We start from the raw sequence: 25053 nt of genomic DNA, 5'->3' as shown, positions 1-25053 counted from the left end.
CACTTGATTTTATGTGGTCACTTTTTTTCTTCTTCAGTTGCTCAATCAAAGGGAACCGTCAGATTTAATTCTCTTTCTCTCTGGAAAACCTTTGTGGTCGCTTCCTGCTTCTTGTGTAAAACTCACTGAAGTAGTGTCAGCAGCACATTCAAAGTGCCTGACCCCTGAGAGACATAGATCACATGATGATCAGATTTCTTTGGGCTTTTCCCTGTCAGCGGACGAAACAGTGAATGATGGTTGTTATTGGCAAGTTTGCACAAGGCAGAGACAAGGATCAGATGCTGGAGCTTCATACACAGGTTCTTTTACTTCTAGTGGTGTAATGAGTGGTTACCGAAAGTGAAGCTACTTCCTGGTTTGCATTGTGATACATTATATTAAACCTAACCTGGACCTGGACCTGGACCTGGACCCTAAAACAAAGTCCTGACCTCCAAAGAACCGTTTTTACAGGTGAGACATGTGAGGATCATCCTCTGCCAAAACCCTCACAGGTTCAGATTAAACTCAAACTCTTGTAATGTAAACAAAGTGAAGACCTCACCGTGGCTGTAGTCAGTGTGACAGTCTGTTCTGGCAGCAGCAACAAAACACATGTTTCCTGTTGCCCTTTTGATTCTTTCAAAGTAAAGTCACCATGTTTAAACATGCCAAAACTTTACTTTCACGCCAGACTCCTATTTTTGTCTGCCCACTTCCTGTTGTGTTCCTTCAGTATCCAGTTTCTTAAAGATTGAATAACGAAAAGGTTATATTTCAGTGAATCAAACCAACTATTTATTAAGTGCAAAAACAGCCTCAATGAAACAAACAGAACCCCATAAAATTGCCCTACAGTTGTGTACAAAAACACGTCCAAGTCGTCCAAAGTGTCCTTTTGTAAATTTTGGGAATATTGTGAGAAGAATATTCATCACACATATAATAGCTTTCTTTGTTGATGTTTATTTCTACAAAAGTGTCACTAGTTTAGTGACTAAACAAAAAGTGTCCTAATAGAAGATGGAAAGCCTGAGCTTCAGTGACTTGAGATTTGTGATATTGTGATTGTGGGAAATTTTGTTGTTGAATTGAAGTTGTAGGTTCCTTAAATCTCAACACAGCAGTAAATCCAGCATTGGCACTTTTACAGAATAGTAGTTAGACTCTAAAATCTCTAACCCAGTAGAGCTGAAGTGGATGAGTTTATTTCTGATGTTATTTCTGAACATCAAAAGTACAGCGAATACAAACCAGCAACACACTCAGAAGCAGAGAAACCGTGAATCCAGATTTACACATGGACAAAAGTCACTGTGATGTTCTGTGGAAACATTTCGGCTTGAAGGCATTAAAGCAGGAGCATCTGCAGAACGTAGTGATATCTCACTTTTAGGCACTCATTAGTTAAGCAATGGGCTGGTCATGGCTTCCTTTGGCGCCTCAGAATCTTCTTCAACCTGCTGAAACAGAACAATGTCAAATTGTTTCAGTTCACAAACTTTACAAACACTAGAAAGTACTGTATATACTCTCAACTGTTAGTTTAGTAGCAGTAAGACTAGTATTAATAAGTTTGTGTTGTGTTTGTCTGGTACCTCTTCTTTCTCCCTGCGGATCATATCCCTGATGCAAATCACAGCCAAACTAATGCAGATGCACATCTGAACAACAGTCAGGACGATGGAAAAAATGTCCAAGCGATTCAAAAACACCTGAAGGATGTGAAAAAAACATGAAGGGTTCAATTAAAGGAAGAGTTAAGCTTGACCTCGCTTTTAAATGTTCATTATCTACTACAATTCATAAATGGTGATTTAAGAGAAGCTCACGGTGAAACACCTGAAATATGATGGTAAAGTGGTCAATTTAATAGCAACACACTAGTGATTTACTGAAGGTTTAACTCACCTGGGCCGTGGAGCTCAACGCCACGACATAAAATATAATTCCAACAGTGGTCCAGGCCACAGTGACCAAGTTCATAAAGGCAGTGAAGGCAACCTGGAAATTTTAATTTAATATTTGATTGATCAGATAAAATGCATATATTATTTTAGACCCCACTCGTACTTTACTTACCCACCAGATAGAGGGATGCAACAATAATGGAACAATTCCACATGTGATGTACTGAAGATAGGACAACAGAGGTCAGTTCAGAATTCAATTCATCAGTTTTTCAAATGTTATTTAATAAAATTCTCCTGAAAAAAGTAACATTGTTGTGTCATTACCATTTAATCTAACCTTTATTTCTTTTTAGTGACACCGGAGATGAGGTTATGTTGATAGTAATAAAAGTTTCTGCTCTCTTTTTTTCCTAATTAAAATGTTTATGTTTTTATTGTCTACTTTAAATGATTTAAATCTGTTCAGGGGTTCCACAAGGATAATTTCTGGGGCCAGTACTTTTTAGTTTCTACATGCAAGTTTCTTCCTGGCAGATTCAATTAGTCTGTATTACTGTATATATCCTTTAAACATACATCTAAACATATTAAACATATATGACAGACAGGTGTGTTTCTACAGTCTGGGATCTTCACCACATTAGAAGCTCAGGAGAACTGTACCAGAACTGGATCTTTAACACCTTCATGTATGGAAAGTGCTTTGCAAATTTTTTTTTCTCAAACTACTGTAATTCCAAGGATGTTCTGCTGCCTTATACAGTAAGTATAATGCATTTATTGAGGCAACTGTGGCTAAAGTCTAATAAATAAACAATAGGTATTACCAGAGCACCAAAGATGTAAACAGCTCCTTGATAGGATAACCCATTATTTCCTGCCACCAGTTTCAGTCCAATGATGAACAGGCCGATCATGATCTGTACAGTCTGAAAGAGACTCCAAACAATTACACACCATAGTAACAAATAAACGTGTTCAGAGCATCACTAAACTGCTCATTTAATGTCCTCTCACCCCAAAAGCCACAAGCAGCACCGGGTTCTTGCGTAGCTTCAAGAGCTTTGCCTCGTTATAAACCGCTGCCAGGATTTGGATCAGTAGAGGAAACATGGCCACAGTCGCTTCAGAGTCGTCACCAGTTACAGAAATCCTGTGCACACGCCTGTAAATAAAAGGAGTAGTTGGTCGCTCTGACTCTCAGATCAACTCCTACAGTTACTTCCCCATAACATAAAAGTGAGATGAGGCTCATTGAGACAAAGCAGTGTGTTGTGTCAGTTGCTTGTTTGGCATCGAACCAATCTAAACTGGTTATTTTAGTTTAGCCATGTTTCATTTTTCACTTTTAGTTCTGAGAAACTTTAAGGTGAAAAGGATTCTCAGAATGCTTTGAAGCCTTTGCCTCATGGTCTTAACTAAATCATTCAGACTAGTTTAGAAGAGGAGGACAAAGCGGTTCTGTCAGTTATTTTCCATTGCTGGAACTTCCTTATCTTCCTTGTCTTATCCTGAACTACTTACAAACCTGCTTACAAAGACAATGACATAAAAATGTGTTTAACAAAGAGAAGCACTGAGGGCCAAAAAATCACCCATATGAACTCTATGCGTTGAGATATTTACAGCAGCCCTGGCCTTCAACCCAAACCCTGACCCCAAACCCAAGTCCGAACTGTCAGACACCTGAGTGAATGAGGCTCATCCTCTCATCTGACTCCTCTCAGTATCGTATTAAACACAAGCTCACACGTGACACATACGATCAAGACCTCATGATGATCATAACTTGTTACTGCTGCAGACAATGTGAACAAAGGAAGAGGACTCACCTGCTCCGTGGCTATAGGCTACTGTACCTGATTTCACAGCAGTGATTTGACACCAGTAGTTTAGGCAGTTTCAAAAAAACAATCCTATTTCCTGGTGCTTTTGACTCCTTCAAAATAAAAGCATCCTCATTTTTGTTTGTTAGCTAAAGGCCAAAAACTTTATTTCAGTGAAAGAATTGATACAAGGCTTAATTAAATTATTAATCTTTTAACTTATACATTAGTAATGAGTAAAATAAAAAAAACTCACATATACTGTAACACAACCGTGAGCACTTATTTTAATCACTATGAAAATAATAAATCAAACTGTATGTGCATGCTTCCACAGTCAGTTGTTGCCTTTAAACAAAGTCAAAACAATTCCAGTGTTTCTTCAGTGTGTCTGATTGGGAAAGTTCAGCCGTAACATTCAACAATCTTCATGCTTGAACCTAAAGTCGGCAGTAAAAGCAGCAGTAACACCAACTTTTGCATTTTTACAGAAAAGACCAAGTCATTAAAGCAGGAGCATCTACAGTATGTAATGTTGACACCATACAGTATCATAATGATATTTTACTGTCATTCTGTGGCTTAAGCACCAGTCATGACTTTCTTCACCATGGGCTCATAAGAATCTTCTTTGATTCTGAAGTTCTAAAACAGAACAAAGTCAAACATTTAGAATGTGACAACATAACAACATTGAAAATTTGAATGCATTTCATAAGGTTTTCATAAGGTTAACCTATTTACAAACTAAAATCTACTGTTAGTTATCTCCTCCAAGACCCCAGATGCTGTTAGTTGAGCATCAATAGAAATACTGAGGGTATTAATACATGTGTGTTCTGATGTTGTGTGTTCAGACCTCTTCTATCGGCCCACCACATAAAGCCAGGATGCAAAGCACAGCTGAGATGATGGAGATGATCAGCTGCAGAACAGCCATGATGACCAGGGTGATGTCCATGCCTGACAACAGCTTCTACAGGAAGAGAAAACCACAGCATTCATCTGATTAAAGACTTAAACTTCAAATCATCTTCAAATTTAAGTTAAGCATTACAAATTCACACGGTACAGGAAAATATTGATTTAGGACAAACAAAACTTATACAAAACAAAACAAAAACTTATAATACTTATAATCTTAACATCAAAGCAGCTGTTTGTTACCTGGGCAAAGTACGCCACATTCACACAGTTGTCAACATCATCATCAGCTCCTCTGTTGTTACACATCCAGGTAACGGAGGCGCCTTCCAGGTCTATGACGTACAGCGCGATGCCAACAATGGACAAGATGGCTGCCACGATGTTCATTAAGGCCGTGAAGCCGATCTGAGAGAAGAGTCCTTCCTTTAAAACTGGATGAGACAGGAAGAGCACTGTGCTCTAGACTTCACTTACCCAGCAAATAGAAGGACAGAACACAAGGGAAACTATTCCCGAGGTGACGAACTGAGGACAGCACAACACACAGTGAGTGAGGGATTAATCTCTTAATTTGATCATTGTGGCTTCAGTGACGTCACTAATGGAGGCTGAGCTGCTCGCCCTGTTCCCCGAGGCTTCGTTACGGTATTCCACCACCGTAGCCTTACCACAGCACCCAGCCAGTAGGCTGCTCCCAGGTCAGTCAGGTCCTCAGGGTGCGTGCTCGTTCGTCCCGGACCCAGGCCGATGTTGAACAGACCCACCATGATCTGCAGAGTCTGTGGGAGAGTCAGGTCAGTGACGTGGCCTCAGATAGACCCTTCACTCCGCTCATACGTGAGTTCATCCTCCTCTCACCCCGAACACTGAAGTTAAGCTGATGCTCATGGTGCAGGAACGAGCCCCCGGGGTTTGAGTCAGTGGTGGAAGCATGACTGCAGTCGCCTCAGCGTCTTTAACAGCAACTGGAATCCTTCACGACGGCACCTGCAAATGGAATGTTTGTCTTGTAACATTTAATTGGTCATGTGATTCATTTAAAATTCTTTTTTACAGTCATTTCTTACTTAGATCAGATTAATCAAACAAACAGTCTTCTGAGGGACCTCCTTCAGCCCTTTCATTTATAACAAATGATTTAAAATCCTGCTGTTTCCTTGTTGACAAACTATGATACTTGCAAAAAAGTAACAAACACAAGGAATAACCACAAACAAAACCAACTCAGTTATATGTTAAGTTATTTAGTAAAGCATCAGGGACGTGGTGAAACCATAAACATTAAACCTAATAATTAAACAATGACATGACATGACCTGATCTGCATTCTAACCCTAAAACCAAGTCTGAACTGTCAAACAAGTTTTTAAAAGGTCAGAGCTTTATCATAAAAATCAAACTGAGTCGCACAAATAAACACAGGAGAATTAAAAATGTTTCAAAGATCAAAAAGAATGAGACAAGAACTCACCTGATTTGCAGCTGTTCACTATTTGTTCCTGCAGCTGTGGCTTGAAATAAAGCATTCAAGCAGCAGCAATTAAATAAGACTTTCTAAAGACTTCCTGTTGCACTGTGAATCTCTTCAAAATAAAAGCATAATAATAATAATAATAATAATAGAAAACTGACCCGTCCCCCTATGCATTGTCATGACAACTTTTTGTGCAATAATTCTGCCATTTGCCAATTCTTTATTTGTATTTTTGACATCCAGATGTGACCCAGCTGTTTCCCAATTAACAATTTTTTTATTGATTTTTTTAAGAAGTGGAAAAAACAACAAAAAAAGAATCTTCCCTTTTATTTTGTGTGATTTGTTTTGAGATGTGAATCCAGTGACCTGCTGCACAGTGTTTGTGTTACAGTCAACGTGTCTCATTTTTTACCACTTCTCCCTGTTACAGCTGAGATTAACATAGTTTCATTTCACACAAAAAGTCCTGAACTGAATGGTTCTCACATCTTACAACGGTCGGGGGAACTTCAACATTTCCTCATTCCTGACACAGTAAAAAACACACAAACAAGATCAGTTTCAGTGTCATACATTGTGTAACTCCCAGTGTTCTGACAAACAAAGCGAGGAGCTGCAGCTGCAGCTGCTGTGGCTTCACATCTTCCTGCTTTGGGCCTATTTCTTCTTCATCTCACCGCTCAAAGCCCTGATGCCCAGAATGGCAAACCGAACGCTGACGACGAGCAGGAGGACGGTGAGGGCAATCAGAACAACGTCCATGGACCGGAGCAAATTCTGAGAGAACAAATGCAAGCGTGATCTGAGACGAACGCTGCTAATGAGGTTCGACTGTGACTTTAACGCACCTGAGCGATAAGAGCCACTCGCTGGCAGCTGTCACCGTCTCGGACGCTGCTGCTGCTCCGCCCACACAGCCGGTCCAGGGAGGCGCTGGACAGGTCTATAGCGTACAGCACGACTCCAGTGATGGCAAATATGGCTCCAACTATGTTCATGAAGACAGTGAAGCCCAGCTGACAGGGACGAGCGATTACACAGAGCAATGGACACAAACGCATGTAACCAACGATGAGTGAGCTGGACCTACCAAGCAGGAGGAAGGAAAGCGTCCACCCAAGATGGAAAAGATCCCAGTCACAATGAACTGAGAGGAGATGGACAGCAGCTGTCAGAGCCAAGCCAGTGTGGGGATGTGTGAGCTAAAGGCGGAGACGTTACCACAGCTCCCAGCCAGTACGCAGCTCCCACACCCGTCACGTCTCCCGGGCTTGTGCTGGTTCGTCCTGGGCCAAGTCCGATGTTGAACAGGCCCACCATGATCTGCACGGTCTACAGGGGAGTCAGAACCATTGGACCCATCACCCGACACGCAGCATCTTCACATGTTTCACCTCAGGCCCACTCACCCCAGTGGTTGCAGCGACACTGGACTGAGGGGAGCGATGAAGCCAGTTCACAGAACAGCACAGAGTCTCAACAACGTCCCACAGCGGAGCAGACATGTTAGTGTCAGTCGGGTGATGCCTTCAGGGCCCCACACACGCAGCAGAAGAGTAAAAACGAGAGCTTCCTTCTAGAATCACAGTCTTCGCTCCTGGACGACGTCCCTTTGCTTTCTGTGTGTGTTTATAGAGGAGGACGTCGCGGAATTCAAGTCTTTGAGTCTAAGCACCTGCCAAAGCAAACAGTCAGTGGTACCGATCAACAATCTTATCACGGCCAAATATGCAGCTGCACTGTGGCTTTCATGGTATGAGGCCCAAAGATTAGACGTATTGTCCTGCGCTTGCAAAATAAAACATGTTTGGTTTGTATTAACATGTCTTAGCTTCATTTCCTGTTAGAATGAAAAACAACCTGACTCAATTTCTTGTCTTGTCAGGAATAGGTGACTCACTGTCGTTTGTGCCTACGGGCCAAACGGTACTGTGGAGTACCCGGCCTTCTTGGGGTCTCTGGAGGGAGTGTTGGAAAGCACCCCGCCTTCTTTCTTCTGGGGGATTTCAGTGCCCACGTGGGAATGACAGTGATACCTGGAGAGGCGTGATTGGGAGGAACGGCCTCCTTGATCTGAACCCGAGTGCTGTTATGTTATTGGACTTCTGTACCAGGCACAGTCTGGCCATAACAAGCACCATGTTCGAACATAAGCGTGTCCATCAGTGCACATGGCACCAGGACACCCTAGGCTGGAGGTCGATGATAGACTTTGTAGTCGTTTCACCTGACCTTCGGCCATATGTTTTGGATACTTAGGTGAAGAGAGGGGTTGAGCTGTGAACTGATCACCACCTGGTGGTGAGTAGGATCCGCTGGCGGAGAAGGAGGCTGGAATGACTTGGCAGGCCCAAACGTATCATGAGGGTCTGTTGGGAACGTCTGGCTGAACCCTCCGCCCATACAGGTTCGCAGTGCTGGCAGGAAGTCAGACCTGTTCCCGGTGCAAGATGGACTTCGGCAGTTCTGCCCTTTGTCACCGGTTCTGTTCATTATTTTATGGACAGCGTGCGCTGGTGCTGTTTGCAGCTGAGTGTGAAGCGGCTGGGATGAGAATCACTTCCTTCAAGTCTGAGACCATGGTTCGCTACTGGAAAAAGGTGGTTTGCTGTCTCCAGGTTGGAGGAGAGTTCCTGCACCAAGTGGAGGACTTCATGTATCTTGGGGTTGTTGACGAGTGAGGGAAGAAAGGAGTGAGTTGGACGGACGGATCTGTGCAGCGGCTGCTGTAATGCGGTCGGTGTACAGATTCGTCGTAGTGAAGAGGGAGCTGAGTCGAAAGGCGAAGAGCAAGATCACGGATACAAGCGGCCGAAGTAAGTTTCCCCCACAGGGTGGCCGGGCGCTCCCTTAGAGATAGGGTGAGGAGCTCTGTCACCAGGCAGGAGCTCAGAGTAGAGTCGCTGTGGTGGAAATTTTCCATAAAGAAGTAGATGAGAGAGAGTTGTCCTTTTGTGTGATTTATTGAAATAATAAAGAAAATAAAAATAATGGGGAAAGCAAATAAAAAGCATGGATGTTGATCGTGCACATCAACAAACCAAAAACCAGCTGGGAGATCAGTGCACACACCACGAAGGTGTGATGCAAAGAGCCCACGATCCTCAAGTTGCTTCTGCCTTTTAGCTTCTCTGTCCGACTAGGGTGGAATGTCTTTCTAACCCAATCAAATTACATGCACCATCTCCTCCCTGTCGCAGTGTGTGTGAAGATTTTTACTTTCTCACACCTGCATCGCTGACGTCCAACTATCTGTGAGAAAGGAGCACCAAGTCTCAACAGACAGAGACACAACTCCCCGACCTTGGGTTTGGGAGCTAGAGTTGAGAGTCTATCAGGCAGAGACAACCATTGAACAATCTAGGTGAAATGTCAAATGCATACAGTAAGACAAAACATAAGATATTAATTGCAGAACATAAGTCATAACTCGTATAATAACTGCATAGAAATGCATAGAAATAAGGAAGAGACATAAAAATAAGGAAGAGACAATTTTTCCCATAACAGTCGCTGCTCCTCAACATTGAGAGAAGCCAGTTGAGGAGGCTCAGGCGTCTGTTTAGGACGCCTCCCTGGGGAGGTGTTTCAGGCATGTCCCACCGGTAGGAGGCCCCGGGGAGGACCCAGGACTGGAGGGACTATGTCTCCGCTGGCCTGGGAACGCCTTGGGGTCCCACCGGACGAGCTGGAGGAAGTGTCAGGGGAGAGGGAAGTCTGGAACTCTTTGCTCAGACTGCTGCCCCCACGACCCGGCCCCAATAAGCAGTCGAAAATGGACGGATGGAATAGGAGAAGGTGCTAAATTAAAATATGTTGAGAAAATCCCAGGAGGTCAAAAACAATAGTGATAAAGTGAAGACAACACTGAAACTGATTAATCATAAAGCATTTTCCCAGTACTATGGATCCTCATACGACCAAACACCTGAAGGCTGAGTTTAGTTAGTCAAACTCCACATTTCAGGCCAACTAAATCAACACAATGCAGCTTTCTGTTAACACCTTTAATCCTTGGAAGAAGAAAATTATCAGAGAAAAACACACAAGGAGGCACAAATACAGAATGTTATGATTTCAGTTCAAGAAGTTACACATTATCCTGTAAATAATGTTCAGGTTTAGTTTCTGGGTGATTTGATTTAGAAACATAATTACATTCATGTATAAAAATAATCCAGATGTTTGTGTCTCTTGCAAAGCAGAACTGAGTTGCAGCTACTTTACAATCTGTGTGAGGCAGTGACCTTTGTATCTGCAAACACGCTGCCACCGTGTCATCAACATACGCACAGAGACGATTTATTACGATTAATGGTAAACGTCCTCACCTTACAGCTTGTTTATACCGAGTCACGCAGAAAGAGCACAAATATTCATGGTTGTAATTCTCAAATATGCCACACACCCTTTATCCCCTACAATCCACAGAAAAACACACTATTGCAGTGGAAGCAGTGAAAATGAACACAAGTGATTTGTGAAGGACGGAGCATGATGGTGCACACAGGCCCACCAGCTGAAGGTGCATATGATGACGTCACTGAGCAGATCATTCGGTGGCCTCATTCTCCGTCAGTGGTTTGTAGAGTTCTGGGTCCTCGGTGTCCTGCGTGGGGGAAGTCATGCTCATTAAGCTCATACAGCAAAGTGGAGTCATGTCCAGCCCATCGCCGAGTTCTGACAGACAGAACCACAGCGGGGTGGGATTTTAGATTTCACATGAAGGTGGTTCTGTACCTTGTTTTTATTCTTGCACAGAGCTTTGATGCCTAGGATGCAGCCGCTAATGGTGACACAGAGCTGCAGGGTGCACAGGACGATCAGGACCCCGATGATGCCTCTGAGTAACAGCTGTGTTTGATTCAAATACAATGAAAGGTGCAGGATTAGTTTTTATTTAGATTCCTTCCTGTGTGACGTTAGCGAGGCTACGCCAGTTTTCCTGAGACCATTTTTAGCTGCTTATTCTCAGGGCAACCATCGATTAGAGTAATTGTTGTAATTTCATTCTTCTCTTCAGTGTGTTTTACAATTGTATAATAACTTACAGCTTTCAATTTTCCATTACACAATATGAGTCAATGACCTTTTAAATCTTACCAGAACTTCTGACTTGTACCACAAGCATTTGTCCGTGATTTCCCTGACAGAAGAAGATGGAGTTGGAGAAGGTGTCGGCCATCTATCGTAATACCAGGAGCGAGCGCTACAGTCCCTCCAGAAATAAATGTCTCCTATGCTGATGCAGTAGAGAACAATAGCTGTGATCGCAAAGGCAACTCCTGCAAGGTTTGAGATCACATTGATGGTGACCTAAAAAAAGAAGTCACATGGTTTTATTTATACTAAATATAAAACAACATTAGAGATGACGCTTGTGAAGAAAAGTTACAATGAATGAACTCACCAGACACGGACTGGGGAACTTCTCAGACAAAATGCACACGGTGCCAAATAGCATGAACTGCAAACAGAAACAAAACAGACGGGATGTTTATTTGGATTAGAGCTGGAACATGAAGTACAGTAACAAACATGTGTGGGTTTTCATCAGTCCTAGTTTCCTCCACGATGTTTTAAAGGCAAAAAACTCAACTGGTATGTAAAGGTCAAAAAATAAAGAAAAAACAATCACAAATACAGCACAGTGTTACTCACCAGTATCCCCAACCAAACTGGACTTAACATGTAAGTCACTGAAAACAAATAGACCTCAGTGACACGCAGGATTATTCCAAGTCCAATGTTGAGCAGCCCAACGATTATCTGCAAAATCTGAGAAGAAAACACACACACACACACACACACACACACACACACACACACACACACACACACACACACACACACACACACACAACATAAACACACTGGACCACTTTCTATGGTTTAGTTCATATTCAGGCAGAACTTTACCCCCAGCGACGTCTGAGACGATCCCTGGATCCTCCTCAGGCGCTCAGACACGCTGCAGCACACTGGGCTGTAGCAGAGCGCCTTCAAGATCTGGCACAGTGGAGGCCAGGAACTTTTGGTGTCAGAGGTCACGGTGAAAACAGCGACTCCATCGGCTTTAGACATGGAGATAGACATCCTGACTGAAAAGGCACGAAAATGCAGATTCAAATGCTTCATATTGGATTTAGACAAAGATTGATGTGGTTTATACTTTTACTTAATATGAAATAGTATATTGTGGATATATAAGAATTTGTATATAAATATATAAAACAGTGGGAGGGAGCCAGAGAAGCAGGACCGTTTCGTTCTATTGTTCCTCTTTTCTAAGCTCTCAAACGTTGCAGTAAATGCAGTGGAACAGACTAGAACACACTATAAACACACTATAATACAGCCGTGATGCAATAAAACCTACATTTAGAGAGAAACTTGATCCGAGTTGGATTATTAAGTTGTTATTTGTAAAGTACTGTCAGTTTAACCAAGCTTTTGTCTTTGTTTGGACGACAACGCAGCAGAGGCCACTGGATTTTAGACACTGGTTAGTTTATGTGGAGGAATTGTGTGAATTATTGTCGGAAGCAGAACGTTGGAAATTTCTCATCGGTAGAAATCAGTTTTATCCGAAGTCTTTGAAGTGACGCAGTTGTTCAAAGAGGCGCAGCTTCCGATTTCCAGCCACGAACGAGCAATAAGTACATTTACATGTTTCGCAGACGCGTTGTCTTTTCTTTGTCTTTTTTGGAGGTAGTCACAAAAAGCTGAACGTACGTTTGACCACGTTTGCTGACAACAACACAAACAAAGACCTACCTGCTGCTGGTAAACGCAGAACAACTGTGAAACGGAGCCGAGCGGAGGCGGAGACAGAAGCGCCCACCGGTTCCGAGAAGTCCATCCCCTCATGGAAAGAATAAAACGGTTAACCCTTTGTTCACCCACCAGGTAGAAGATGGAAAACAGGTTCTACACGTTGAATGAATTTTATCATTGCTGATAACGTAATGCATTTCCTTTGCGTTTAAATGTTTGGGCTGTAACTTTCTGCAAGTGTCTGTCGTCCTTCGCTTGCGTTTACGTGACTGTGACGTCACATCGTTCTAAAAAGACTTAGATGAACAAGGAGTCAACAAAACAGGCTTTGTTATGTCATAATTCAAACGAGAACATCTTTATTTCATTTTAATCCAAATGCAGGTCGGATGCATAACACAGGGGAGTCTCTACATGGGAGCGTCAGTGACGGCTCATCTCAACAACTGGTTAAAGCGTTTCATACTCTTTAGATCCCAGCCCTCATCTTCTCAAACCTCTACCACCAATTTAGGTTGATAATAGTTTGGATGAGGTCAAAGCCGGGGAAGTCCATGGCGACGATGCCAAAGCACGGTCTGGGGTGGTTGGGGTAGAACTGTCTGAGGTACTGGTTGACCCACGGGTTCACCTGCTCCGCCACCCTCTTTGGGGTCAGAAACATCCCCCAGAAAGTGCCGAAGCCGGTGCCGCTGGTGTAGGTCAGCAGGGCGTTGTCGCCCCCGCAGGCAGCGCTGGCCCGGTTCATCTGCTGCACTATCTTCTTGTCCTTGTCCTTCACATCAGTGACCTCGTCGCTGTTTTTCTCAGCTGTGTCTATTAGGGGGATCCCTAGCGTGAAGGTGTTTTTCTGCAGAAAGACAATCTTGCCCCTGACCTGTCCCATTGTCGGCATCCCAGACGTCACCCACACGTTTGGGTCGTTGCCAATCAGGCTCTGCACCATTTCACTGACTTTATTCTTCTCAAAAAAATGTGGTTTCACCCTAATGAGCACAGCCTCGGTCTTGAACTTTGACAGGAAGTGTTTGACTATGTCTAGGACCTCTCTGAGAGTGCTGTGCTGGTACATGACCCCGTGCATGACGTAGAGCGTGTTCTCCATCTCGAACACCCTGAGGTCCAGGAAGCGGATGCCAGCTCGCAGCTGATCCATGAGGGACAGGGCCTGGCATTCGGCCTCTGGGCCCCCGTAGAGGGCCATGCTCTGATGGGTCCCAGGGATGCTCAGCAGCGAGAGCGTGCGGAAGTCCTGGACGGCCGCCATCCATCCCACGCTGTAGGAATCTGGGAGGACGAGGTTTGTGTTGTCGCTGAAGTACACGTCTTTGCCGTGGCACAAAAACCTGGTGTTGTAGACAAAGATGTAAGGATGGAGCGGAAAATACAGCTCAAAATGTTCAGCATGTACTTACGCAGCGGAAAACAGCACGGAAAAGAACAGCGGACACTTGACAACTTTCATTGTTGCAGGTAGTTGAGGACTATAACAAGGAGATTAGAAAAGAAAAGTTAGGCAGCTTCCAAAGTCTGTCGGTTGAATCAACTACAAATCTAAAACAACGCATTTTCTACTTCACCTCAGGGCCCAGACGATCACTTAAACCGCTCCAGTGCTCAGAATTTAGGCAGCAAACTATCCACAATTTATATTTTTGTCTTATCTGGAAAATGGGGTGTGAGCCACTCAGGGTAAAACATTTGAACTGAATTGTTTTTTGTGTGGAACAATAGAACATGTGTTTGATCTGACTGTGATGGATAGGGTGACTCGCTTGAATGGAAACGTAAAATATGGGTCAAGATTAGAGCTGAACTGAAACAGGAATGACTCAAAGTGCAAGCAGCCACACCTGATCAAACAAGTTACAGCAGAGCCAGCGTAGGAGCGTTTCCTCATTAAAACTGGGGTTAGAATGAAAACATGAAACTCCTCTGAACTCTTAGATCCTATACAAATACATGACATTTGTATCAGATCACAGACAATTCATTCAAGAACATGTGGCATCATGAAGAACAGATTTAATGCAAAGAAATGTATGAGATGTTTCTGTACATCTCTGAATTCAGCCTGAAAATCCCAAGCAGAAATCCTTTGTATGGTTCGGATCACGAGACGATTCTGTCAGTGTTAATCTTAAAGTATCCGTGAAGTATTTAAATACAATTTTTAGATATTTTAGTTGCTGGAGCAGTTTGATGTTATTTTGCATTTACTTTATATTTACCACTGCTCAGGAGAAAATACAGAATTCCAATATAGAATATAATAATTTCTTTGTTGACTTCCTGTTGAAAAATCCTGTCCTGACGTTTGAACTTAGGAAAATAGCATTTCTGTAGCTAAATAAGTAAAATCAGGTTGATTCCCAATGTTACGTGAATATGTTTAACCTGGAACCAAGTTAGTGTTTGTTCACTTTGCCAAAAAGCGATAACGATTTATCGCAGGGACGATGGTTGAGTAGATGGCTGATAGGTGAACCTAAGTCTACCAGGTGTGGCGTTATACAAATCTAATCTGTGTTGATAAAGTCCACCAGTACTTTGACCTTTTTACATAACCAGTGCTAACCATCGCCATAACGTCTATCAGCTGCCTCTGCTGTTGGTGCCTAAATGAACGTGTTTGATGGCCGTGAAGCAAAGCTTTCGCCATCCGTACAACTCCTCCAGCTTTTATTAGCTATATGTTTTCTACAAAGCTCAGGAATAAACGTTGCTGACAGAGAAGTAGCAGGACCCTTATCAGCTGATCCAGGCCATGCCATCAAAATCATACCAACCATAAGCCTACATTTGACTGATGCAATTTTCTGTTTATTGCAAGAATGTCTGTGATTTAACAGTCAAATAAATTATTTGGACTACTGTCTTCGAATTTGCAAATAATAAAATAGATAAAATATAGTAGCAATAACACGCGCCAATCCAGAAGGGAGCACTAATGCACCTTTAGAACGAGACGAGATGGAGTAATGTTGACTACGTTCACCATGATGCATTGCAGCCGGAACCGATAAATAATATTAGCAATCAGCTGACTCGGTTGTTGATGGGAGGTTTTGTGACAGTTTGAATATAACTGTTTGTTCACGCAAAGCGCTTGACGTGATCGCAGGCTAGAATTGAAAGCTATGTTGCGGCCAAAGGCGTTAACGCAGGTTCTCAGCCAAGCGAACACAAACGGAGTCCAGAGCACGCTGTGAGTACGGTTAGCTAGCTAGCTAGCTAGCAGCATGCTAGCGCTGTCACGGGTTAATGATGTGTTTAGCTAGTTTAGCAAAGGGTCCTTACAGAGAGTGTTTTTTTTTTACAAAATGTTGGAAGCTCGTGAATTACTGTTGTCAGTGTTTCTGTCAGAGTATTGCTTAGAGTTGCTTTACGTACCGTTGTTTTTATAATTGGTGATTATGAAAATGGTCGATATACAGGTCTCAGTTAATCAGAAAGTTTTTTGTGACCAGGTTAAATCGTGTTAAGTGACAGTTCTTACTTTGTCCTGTACCTAAAGCGACGAATTGACTGATCAAATAAAACTAAAATGATGACGCCTAAAATGCCGCATTCACAAACTGGATGAATTTAACAGATTGACAATACTGAATATGTATATGAGAGGCATTAACTAGGATTAGTATTAAGTGTACCACAGAACAGAAACACTTAACATTTTAGGACCAAGCAACATAAGACATAAACATTTTCCACATTTGCATGAAGTTCATACATTTTTATGACTATTAGACAAAATAATGAATGATTAAAATAACCAACTCTTCATTTTGACCAGCTTGTTGAACAATGAAGGGTCCCTTCTGGCTTATTCTGGATATGGAGACACTGATGCTCGAGTTACAGCTGCCATCGCCAGCAACATCTGGGCAGCCTATGACAAGAATGGCCACCTCGCCTTCAACGAGGACAAACTCACGTTCATACTCATGGACTGCATGGTAAGCAGTGAACCCACCCAGGTGGACATTGAACCCACCCAGGTGGACATCGGCTGTAACACTGGCTGAATCTCTCTCATTTCTTTTCTCAGGAGGGCAGAGTGGCCATCACCCGTGTAGCCAACCTGCTGCTGTGTATGTACGCCAAAGAGACCGTGGGCTTTGGGATGCTCAAAGCAAAGGTGAGAATTTTAACCCTGATGTCTTTTGTACAAACAACGCCCTGCGTTAAATCATGTGGCATTCTGACTGCTGTGGTTCTGAAACCCTGACACCCTGATGTTGTTCAGGGTTTAAAAGGTGGCCCTGTTTTTTTGTCCGCAAAAGAGGTTGTAACTGAAGCCAACAGTCAAGTGTGGTAGAATGAAATATAATGTTTCACTCTAATACTGAGTAAGTTTAAAGCTCTGTACTTGGATTTTTTTACTGCAGTTCAGATTGAATTATTACATACAAAGGGTGAAAGAGAAGTGATCACAGTTAGTGATTTATTTTCTATTGGTTATCTTAACGACTCATCAACTAACCACTGCAGCCCTGTTCTTTGTGGTGATTTGTATGATTGTATGGCTTTAAACACCTGCATCGCTTTACTGTAGCATGACACATTAGTTTACTCTGTTTTGCAATGATTTTCCTTCTTCCAGGCCGAAGCTCTGGTGGAGTATCTGGAGGAGCCACTAACACAAGTAGCTGCGTCATAGTGGAGACGGGAGCATCACTGCTCTCTGCCTGGTGAAGGAAGCATCATTCGACCCAGGTCATTTAGGAACTACTGTAACATTCTGTTTATTCACAAAGTGCGCCGTGCATTTTTATCTGAGTGGTGGAGTGAGTTTGTGTGGGCTGGGTGACTGCCACTCTGTGTATTTATAATCATAGCATTGAAACAACTTGGCTGAGTTTTTCTCTCTTCGCTCTCGTTTGTGATTCTTTCCTGAAAGTCCGCATAATATGTGGACTCCAGTACGACGTGTGCATGTACAACTGCCCGAGTGACTCTGTAGCAGTTGTAAATCAGGCATGTCAGCCAATGTTGAAAAGAAAATTGAATATTTTTTTGAGGTATATGGATGTATGAAAGAGTATGTGTCTGATAAAATGCAGTAAACATGATTTGCTACTTGTTGATTTACAGATGTCAAATAAACACATTTTGGAGTAACTTTTATAGTTTGGAATTTTTACTTTTACTAATTAAACTACCTACATAATTAACAATTACTAGTTAGTAGTCCAAACCTATTATTATTTATTGTTGCCATAATAACATGATGTGCGTTTCATTATGGTACAGTTTCATTTCAATTCTTAAACTTTCTGGCAAAGAGAAATCAGAAGAGCACAAAATATGCCTCATTAATAGTTAAGTGAAGCTGAAGTATGAGTGTCATCTTTAATTAAGTGAAACTATTTTTTAATCTGATGCATTTCTGAAACTTTTACAAAATGTCAGAGCTGCAACGTGTAAGAAGTGAATGTGACACTACCAGTTACAGAATTGATGTTTCTAAGTAAGCGTGTGCTCAGACTCCCTTTAGTTTGGCAGTGATGGTTTCATGGACTGTGGTGTTCTGCTGTGGGAGTTAATGTATCGACACTGGCCTGTTTTTAATATATAGAAACCCAACGTGACTGTATTTCAGGGAACATTTCCTGTATAGTCCAGGCAAAACCCCAGACTACTTCCTGCATGCATTACTTAATTTGGCCACCAGGAGGCGCATGACAGCCCTCTCAGCTCCACCTGCCACCTGCCCCACCTGTCCAACCTGCTCTGCACGGGCTCTGCCACCAAGCCACACCTCCAGCGCTGCTGCCCCACTCCCTGACACAGACCCCGCCTGCTGCAGCAGAGCAACCTGGAGACACGCTGCATGTGTTGTTCAAACAAGCCAGCTCTGTGTTTCCGTGCACAGGGAAGGGTAGTGAAGGGCAAACGCTATCAAAACGTTTTCTTGCTGCTTTCTCTCCCGAAGCCTGAGGATCTGAAAGGCAAGTTGGCTGCGGTGTGAGTCAGTGTCATCTTACAGCCTGCAGTCAGTCTGTGAGCCCTGGAGACACGGCAGCCGACGGGGGAAGAAGCACTGGATGGACCGAACATGGGCTCAGATGAGGCCTACAACTTTGTTTTTAAGGGTGAGTACTGAGCGTGTCCTCCTGCTTCGCTGACCTCATTCCCAGGGTGTTATTTTATAATGGAGCTTTGTCCTTGAAATGAGACTTCCTTGTTTATTATTAACCTGCCCTAGGATAGGGAAAAAGTGTCGAGTAACAATGGAATTCAGTGTATTATGACTAGTAATTACACATAGTAGTAGGAGTTCACATGCTTGGTAATTAACATGGCGTATTTCCCTTCTGATAGACTGACAGGTGTGCTGACAGTGCGATCGCTGCTCCAGTTTAGCACGTTTCTATCACACTGCATGCGGTTTAAAGCACGTTGGGGCACAAAGTGATTTTAGCCCTAGTGTAACTCAGCTGCCAGGACTGATTGCTGTGCGGTAAAAGCGTTAGAAGTGCATGAGCGCGGGGTGTGGAAGGGTCTCTGGCTTTATGTTGGAAAGCAGCGTCCTTCTGTGAATTATTCAATTTATTCTGCACTCACAGAGCAATCAGTTCTTACACCTGGTAGCAGATGATAGGAATGCAGTGAATGGGAAGCAGGTGGATGAGGAAGCCCAGAGTTAAACGTACCTTAATGTAAGGTTGAAAGATGTAGATGTTCTATTCAGATGACTCAACATAATAAACATGCTGGGAAAAAACATTCTGGGAGGATTCACAAGAAATGTAGATCAAATGTGAGGTTTGACCTCGTATTGGATTACCTGCAGTAAAAGAAGTCTCCAGGATTCTTTCTGGCTGCAGCTGCAAGTTCTTCACTATGAAGGTGCAAAACAAAGAATTCCTGTAACTAATACTTTCACCAGTGCAGTGGATTTCAAACGCTAACATGCTTTGTTCTGTCCACCTCCTCCAGTCTGTGAATTATAAACATGTCAATCAAATTATTTATCATTAAATGAACTCATAGTGATAAATTATGTGACTACGCTGAAACTGTAGGTTGCTTTATAAACTAACAGGCTCAAAGAACGAGCTTGAGGATTCACCTGTCTTTGCATTTGGTAGCTATAAAACGGGATCTTATCTTCATTCAGTGTAAACAGACACAATGTGCTTTAGATGTCAGCTGACACAACTAATCAGATTAGTTTACCTGAAAGTAAACTTTCAGAATCCTCCCTTTGACAGCTTTTATTGTGGCAGATTACACCTGCACCAAGTTCAGCTTGACTTGAGTCCAGCCATGAGCCGTCAGCTTGTTCCTCAGCATCCTGAGTCAAGCTGCAGGTTTACCACTCCAGTTTACTTATTCATGTATGCATGTACACATATATAGATAGATAGATATGAATTTTTTTCTTCTCCTGTTGATGATGGTAAAGTCCTGCCACTAATCTCCCCTTTGGAATAATGTGAATCAACCAAAAAATCTGATGCTTCCTCCATCATTTATTATTTAATATTGTTTTGTGGTTGCTCATTTGTGATGTCCTGATAAAAATAAACCCTGTCATTAAAATGAAAACAGTCTCATTAGCTCCTCATCTGCTTCAGTCTTAGCTGTAAAAAGAAAACCCTTAACTTTCAGCAGCTTGTTCTAAACTCTGTGGCTTTGAAATCAGCTTAGCTGAACTGACTTCTGAGGAGAGTGGCCACTTTACCAAATTGTCTCCATTTTGGGTAATTTGTCCAGCTGATGGACAGGAGAACATATAAATTCTTGAAGATTACTGTGAAAGTCTTTCAAATTTGAATCCAGGCCTGGTCTTCAGACTCCTACTAATAATAAGATTTGTTTCACCTTAGCAGCTTCTTGTGAATAGTCACCCATAAGGTACCTTACACCTGGTCTTACTCATTAGACTCCAGACTGGTTCGTCCCAGTTAATTTCAGGCCTGTAAACAGCAGCAGTTCTGCTTTTAGGACTGGACTCACTTTTCCAGTTTTGATGGTCATGACAACAAACAGAGGGAAAATTCTGCCCTCGCTGCGACACTTCCAGTTTGGCCTTATTTGCTCAGAGTTGACAAACCAGGCCACCAAAGAGTGTGAAGGCCTCTTGTCCTGCGTCACCATAGAAACCAGGAGTATTGTTTGCATAAGAAGTTGCTCAGTCGTGGACGAGAAGAGGAGGAGATCAGCGTTCTCACCTCACCCACTGAATAAAAGCAGTACAGATGTGACAAATGCAGATGAAGTGGCAGCAGAACGTTCAGGCTTGAGGTGGTTCTGAAAGGTGAGCAGTGACCAGGTCAGTGCTTAGAACCTGGTTCTCGGCTTGGTTTCATTTCCAGTTCTTGGTTCTTGGTTCTCAGCATCTCAGACCTTTTAAAGTTTAATCGAACAATTTAACGGGTTTCATGAAGACATGTATTTACAAGATGTTTAACTATTCATTTGACTCCCACCCTGACGCTTTAATGAGGAGATGTCATAAGACCCTGGATTATCGCTCCCACGCCTTGTCCTGCTGCTGTGGTCGCACTGTGTCAGTCAAGCCAAGCCTTGCTTCTCTCTTAGTCAGCGGCTCACAACCGAAACCCAAACATTAGTCACTGAAATGCTCAGAGGGGGCGTCAGCAATATCATCCAGTCGGCTTCTCTGAAATAATAAGAAAATACATATCACAAGGCATTTGTGCTTCTGCTTTGCTAAAATATGATCCTTTATAATAAACTTAACATAACTGAGATACAGTATGACTGATCCAAGACTGAGTCTCCTGTAATGCATGGTTTCACTAACGAATGATTAACGCTCTCACATTCTGTACAATCAAAGAAAACAAAGTTAAACACTGAGAGGCTGCACTCCTGCGTGAGTCCCCCACTGAATGCTGGGAAAGCAGACGATCCTCTGCTGACGACACGGGTCACATGGGTCGGTGGGTCATATTATTTTGGGGTCCTCTGTCGCAGGCTCCTTCACTCAGCATGTTCTCCCTGCTTCTTCTCTCTGCATCTCTAAGTTCAAATAATTAAACCATTTACCGTGAGGGTGTGTTCTGTTTATAATAGGAAGATGCATCTCTAATAGTGTAATTAGGCTCAGACTGAGACAAGTAAGACTGTGGATTTATGAAGCAACAAAGGCAGACGCGCCCAGACTCAAAGCTTATTCACACAGGCTTTAAGGATGAAGTGGATGTCACAGGATCGGATTAGTTGAGGCTTTGTGAATATGTTGCGTTTGTTTCATTTTTCTAAGGCCTGATTTTGCAACAGCCAGTCCAATAAGACTCAATAAAATGACTTTGTGGTGTGTGTCCTGCTCAGTGGTTTTAATAGGTGAGTCGGGGGTGGGAAAGAGCAACCTGCTGTCCCGCTTCACCAAGAACGAGTTCAACCACGACAGTCGCACGACCATCGGGGTGGAGTTCAGCACGCGGACCGTGCAGCTCAGTGGCCTCACCATCAAGGCCCAGATCTGGGACACGGCGGGGCTGGAGCGGTACCGAGCCATCACGTCAGCGTGAGTCACAGTTTGACCCGTCCAGGGAACGACAGCGGCCGGTTGAAGGTTAAAGACGGCCTGACGCCGTCCAGTGGCAGCTCGTACAGGCGCACGTCAGGCCTCATTTCTTGCTCCATAGAGGTTGAGCAACCTGTGTGCGTGGTTGGCATCTTCAGGTGGTGTTATCAGCCAGAACACATGCAAGGACAGGCACCGATCCTCGCCTTCCCTCAGCATTAAAACAACCCGCTCCCGTCTGCCGCCACTTTGTTAATGGCACACTTGGGTTCCAGAATCCAATTGGTGGGAGCGGAGCGTTCCGTCTGATCACGCAGCCCTCAGCGGGTCTCTGCTCTCGCTGAGGGTGCCCCCGATGCAGTTTTTAAATTAAACTAGAAGGATTACTAGTGTGGAAACTGGTTTTAGAACAATAGAACCATGTCAAGTTTATTTTTGCGACATGGAAAAATCTGAGGATATTCTTCAACGCTGGATTAGCTCTTTTCTCACTGCTCAGCTTTTTAGTAATTACTTGCCGAATTGTTCCAGTATGCAAATTTTTATTCCCATGGAATTTCTCATTTATCCGTAATAAGCAGCTAAAACCTATTAAAGTAGAATTAATTATGCTGCTGAAAAAGAGGAGCAGACATGTAATTGTGAAGAAAGTATTGATTAGTTCGTACTTCAAAGCAGTCATTAATTATTTTTTTTCAATTGACAGCAAGCAAACAGCTCAATGAGTCCAGACAGCGATTAAAGCTGTTATGATGCTTTTTACTCTGTTAATGAAAGTAATTAATAATGAACTTATTCAGCAACTTGTCGTTCTTCATGGAGTCTTTCAGCACATTTTTTGGGATTTTCACCTGCAATTCGACTAAAAAAACAAGACAATAAACCAAATTAAAACCAATTTTGCCCCTTGTCTGCCCAGTTTAACAAGATCAGGAGGGTCGGGCTTTGTAACAATAATAGTTCTGGGTTCTGTTTTACCAGGTATTACAGAGGCGCTGTTGGAGCCCTGCTGGTCTATGACATCACCAAACACCTCACCTATGAGAGCGTGGAGCGCTGGCTGAAGGAGCTGTACGACCACGCGGACCCTCACATTGTGGTCATGCTGGTGGGCAACAAGACTGACCTGGAGTCAGAGAGGTCTGTGCCCGCGGAGGAGGCCCGGGACTTCGCAGGTACAGAGTTAATAATTGTTACCGCTGCGCTGAAAACCACGACTAGCAGCAGTAGCTCATCTGCAAAGGTGGACTTCCTTAAAAGCACATTTCATGTAACTAATAGTGTGTTTGTGTTTTCCAGAAAAGAAAGGACTTTTATTTCTGGAGACCTCTGCCTTGGAGTCAACAAATGTGGAGCTAGCATTTAATAATGTTCTAGCAGGTAAATTCTTTCCTTTTTCCACTTTGTCAGTAGCTATTATGCAAAAATATGTAAATGCCCAAATCGGCAGAGATCCACAGAGAAGCATATCCTGTCATAGTTGACTAAATATGTGGGCTGCATTGTTGACTGCTGTTTGAGCCCTTGCCAGGTTCGCTCTGTGTACATGTTCCCTCCAGCCTGCCCCCTTACATGTCTCTCCCTTCCTGTCTGTCCTCTCCAGAGGCTTAGAAATGATGTGGGCTGAATACACACATTTGCTTAAAATGCTCAGATAAGACTCCTTTTTGTCATTCTGAATTTAACCTCACATACTGTGGCCAGACCTCCATCCCCTCGGCTCACAATGTCTAAAGAAAGGCAGGGAAAAGCTCCATAATAACGTGAAGTCAGGGCCAGGTTCTGATCAGCTTTGACCTTAAATGTTCTCTGGAAACAGCAGCTCTGTTGGTATGTGTCACTATAGCTTAGTGATGTGTTCCATCTTCTTTATCCACTCTTATCTATGAGGTACTTTGCTTTGCTGCTGTAGTAAAGGGATTATGCTATTTTTCGTCTCAAAGCAATCAACCACTGCATGTTCTTCCTTTGCTTTCATGATGTCATTGCATAACTTGTCATTTTGTTGCTTCAGAGATTCATAGGAAGGTCAGCAGTAAGGAAGTGGTCCGGGGCTCGATCAGTGCTGTGTCATTAAACAGCTCCAGAGAAGAAACAAGAGAGGAGAAAAAGCCGTGCTGCAGAAACATCTGATCACTCCCAGCCTCGTGATGGCTTCACTTCACCCACACTCCTGAGTCACAGCTGGGTGAGAGGCAGACCATGCGTCGGGTCATGAGTGCCAAAAGGTCCTCCCTGGTCCTCAAGGGTGACTGTTCCGCCTGTTACCCCGCCCGCCCGCTAACTGGATCAGGTGTGTTCAGCCAATCAGAGGCTTAGCAGGGGCTGCTGGGAAGCAGGCAGGCCAGTGGCCCATGAGGACCAGGATCGGCCGGTCCTGCCCAACCGATGACTCTTTGAAACAAGTACATGCTGCTCAAAATGAAAAACGCGCTCCCTGAGGGATATTGGACAAAGGTCAAAATAAAATGATTTATAATCCATAAGAACTTTGCCTAAAATGTAAATGGCACATCTGTTTTTTATTTCTTAAAGTAATTGGTGGATGTTGCATGTACAGAGTGTGCACACTGCTTCGCTTGTGACTGATGATCTATAATGAAAGTGACTGAATTCCTGCGTAAGAATAAAAGATTTACTACTGCA

The 25053-nt window shown here is 43.2% G+C and overlaps 4 protein-coding genes across 4 annotated transcripts; 2 read left to right on the top strand and 2 right to left on the bottom strand.

Annotated features, from left to right (window-relative positions):
* Positions 1-10117: 10117 nt before the first annotated feature.
* LOC114843576 (membrane-spanning 4-domains subfamily A member 8-like) lies at positions 10118-13051 on the bottom strand. Its single transcript, XM_029130252.3, has 7 exons — positions 12903-13051; positions 12045-12226; positions 11787-11903; positions 11536-11592; positions 11229-11441; positions 10866-10979; positions 10118-10734 (listed from the first exon to the last, which is right to left on the bottom strand). Exons 1-7 carry the CDS (start codon positions 12985-12987, stop codon positions 10678-10680), a joined length of 825 nt encoding a protein of 274 aa, XP_028986085.1. The 5' UTR covers positions 12988-13051; the 3' UTR covers positions 10118-10677.
* A 178-nt stretch (positions 13052-13229) lies between these two features.
* LOC114843575 (1-phosphatidylinositol phosphodiesterase-like) lies at positions 13230-14569 on the bottom strand. Its single transcript, XM_029130251.3, has 3 exons — positions 14483-14569; positions 14318-14386; positions 13230-14248 (listed from the first exon to the last, which is right to left on the bottom strand). Exons 2-3 carry the CDS (start codon positions 14365-14367, stop codon positions 13402-13404), a joined length of 897 nt encoding a protein of 298 aa, XP_028986084.1. The 5' UTR covers positions 14368-14386; positions 14483-14569; the 3' UTR covers positions 13230-13401.
* A 1331-nt stretch (positions 14570-15900) lies between these two features.
* Positions 15901-18026, top strand: lamtor2 (late endosomal/lysosomal adaptor, MAPK and MTOR activator 2). Its single transcript, XM_029130466.3, has 4 exons — positions 15901-16110; positions 16699-16861; positions 16954-17043; positions 17509-18026. The coding sequence occupies exons 1-4, from the start codon at positions 16043-16045 to the stop codon at positions 17563-17565; spliced, it is 378 nt and encodes a 125-aa protein (XP_028986299.1). The 5' UTR covers positions 15901-16042; the 3' UTR covers positions 17566-18026.
* A 676-nt stretch (positions 18027-18702) lies between these two features.
* On the top strand, positions 18703-25053 carry rab25b (RAB25, member RAS oncogene family b). Its single transcript, XM_029128312.3, has 5 exons — positions 18703-19000; positions 22212-22407; positions 23389-23582; positions 23707-23787; positions 24422-25053. Exons 1-5 carry the CDS (start codon positions 18964-18966, stop codon positions 24538-24540), a joined length of 627 nt encoding a protein of 208 aa, XP_028984145.1. The 5' UTR covers positions 18703-18963; the 3' UTR covers positions 24541-25053.

The sequence above is a fragment of the Betta splendens genome, chromosome 16, assembly GCF_900634795.4.
Source record: "Betta splendens chromosome 16, fBetSpl5.4, whole genome shotgun sequence".
NCBI lineage: Eukaryota > Metazoa > Chordata > Actinopteri > Anabantiformes > Osphronemidae > Betta > Betta splendens.
Note: the sequence above shows the minus strand (reverse complement) of the source record. Positions and strands in the feature narration are given on the sequence as shown.

Coding starts and splice junctions, on each gene's coding strand:
- LOC114843576 (XM_029130252.3), bottom strand. CDS start 12,987: ATGGACTTCTCGGAACCGGTGGGCGCTTCTGTCTCCGCCTCCGCTCGG. Junction 12,227..12,902: donor TCTGCGTTTACCAGCAGCAG/GTAGGTCTTTGT, acceptor GTGCCTTTTCAG/TCAGGATGTCTATCTCCATG. Junction 10,980..11,228: donor GGTACAAGTCAGAAGTTCTG/GTAAGATTTAAA, acceptor AATCAAACACAG/CTGTTACTCAGAGGCATCAT.
- LOC114843575 (XM_029130251.3), bottom strand. CDS start 14,367: ATGAAAGTTGTCAAGTGTCCGCTGTTCTTTTCCGTGCTGTTTTCCGCT. Junction 14,249..14,317: donor TCCGTGCTGTTTTCCGCTGC/GTAAGTACATGC, acceptor CTACAACACCAG/GTTTTTGTGCCACGGCAAAG.
- lamtor2 (XM_029130466.3), top strand. CDS start 16,043: ATGTTGCGGCCAAAGGCGTTAACGCAGGTTCTCAGCCAAGCGAACACA. Junction 16,111..16,698: donor AACGGAGTCCAGAGCACGCT/GTGAGTACGGTT, acceptor CATTTTGACCAG/CTTGTTGAACAATGAAGGGT. Junction 16,862..16,953: donor TCATACTCATGGACTGCATG/GTAAGCAGTGAA, acceptor TTCTTTTCTCAG/GAGGGCAGAGTGGCCATCAC.
- rab25b (XM_029128312.3), top strand. CDS start 18,964: ATGGGCTCAGATGAGGCCTACAACTTTGTTTTTAAGG. Junction 19,001..22,211: donor CTACAACTTTGTTTTTAAGG/GTGAGTACTGAG, acceptor TGTCCTGCTCAG/TGGTTTTAATAGGTGAGTCG. Junction 22,408..23,388: donor TACCGAGCCATCACGTCAGC/GTGAGTCACAGT, acceptor CTGTTTTACCAG/GTATTACAGAGGCGCTGTTG.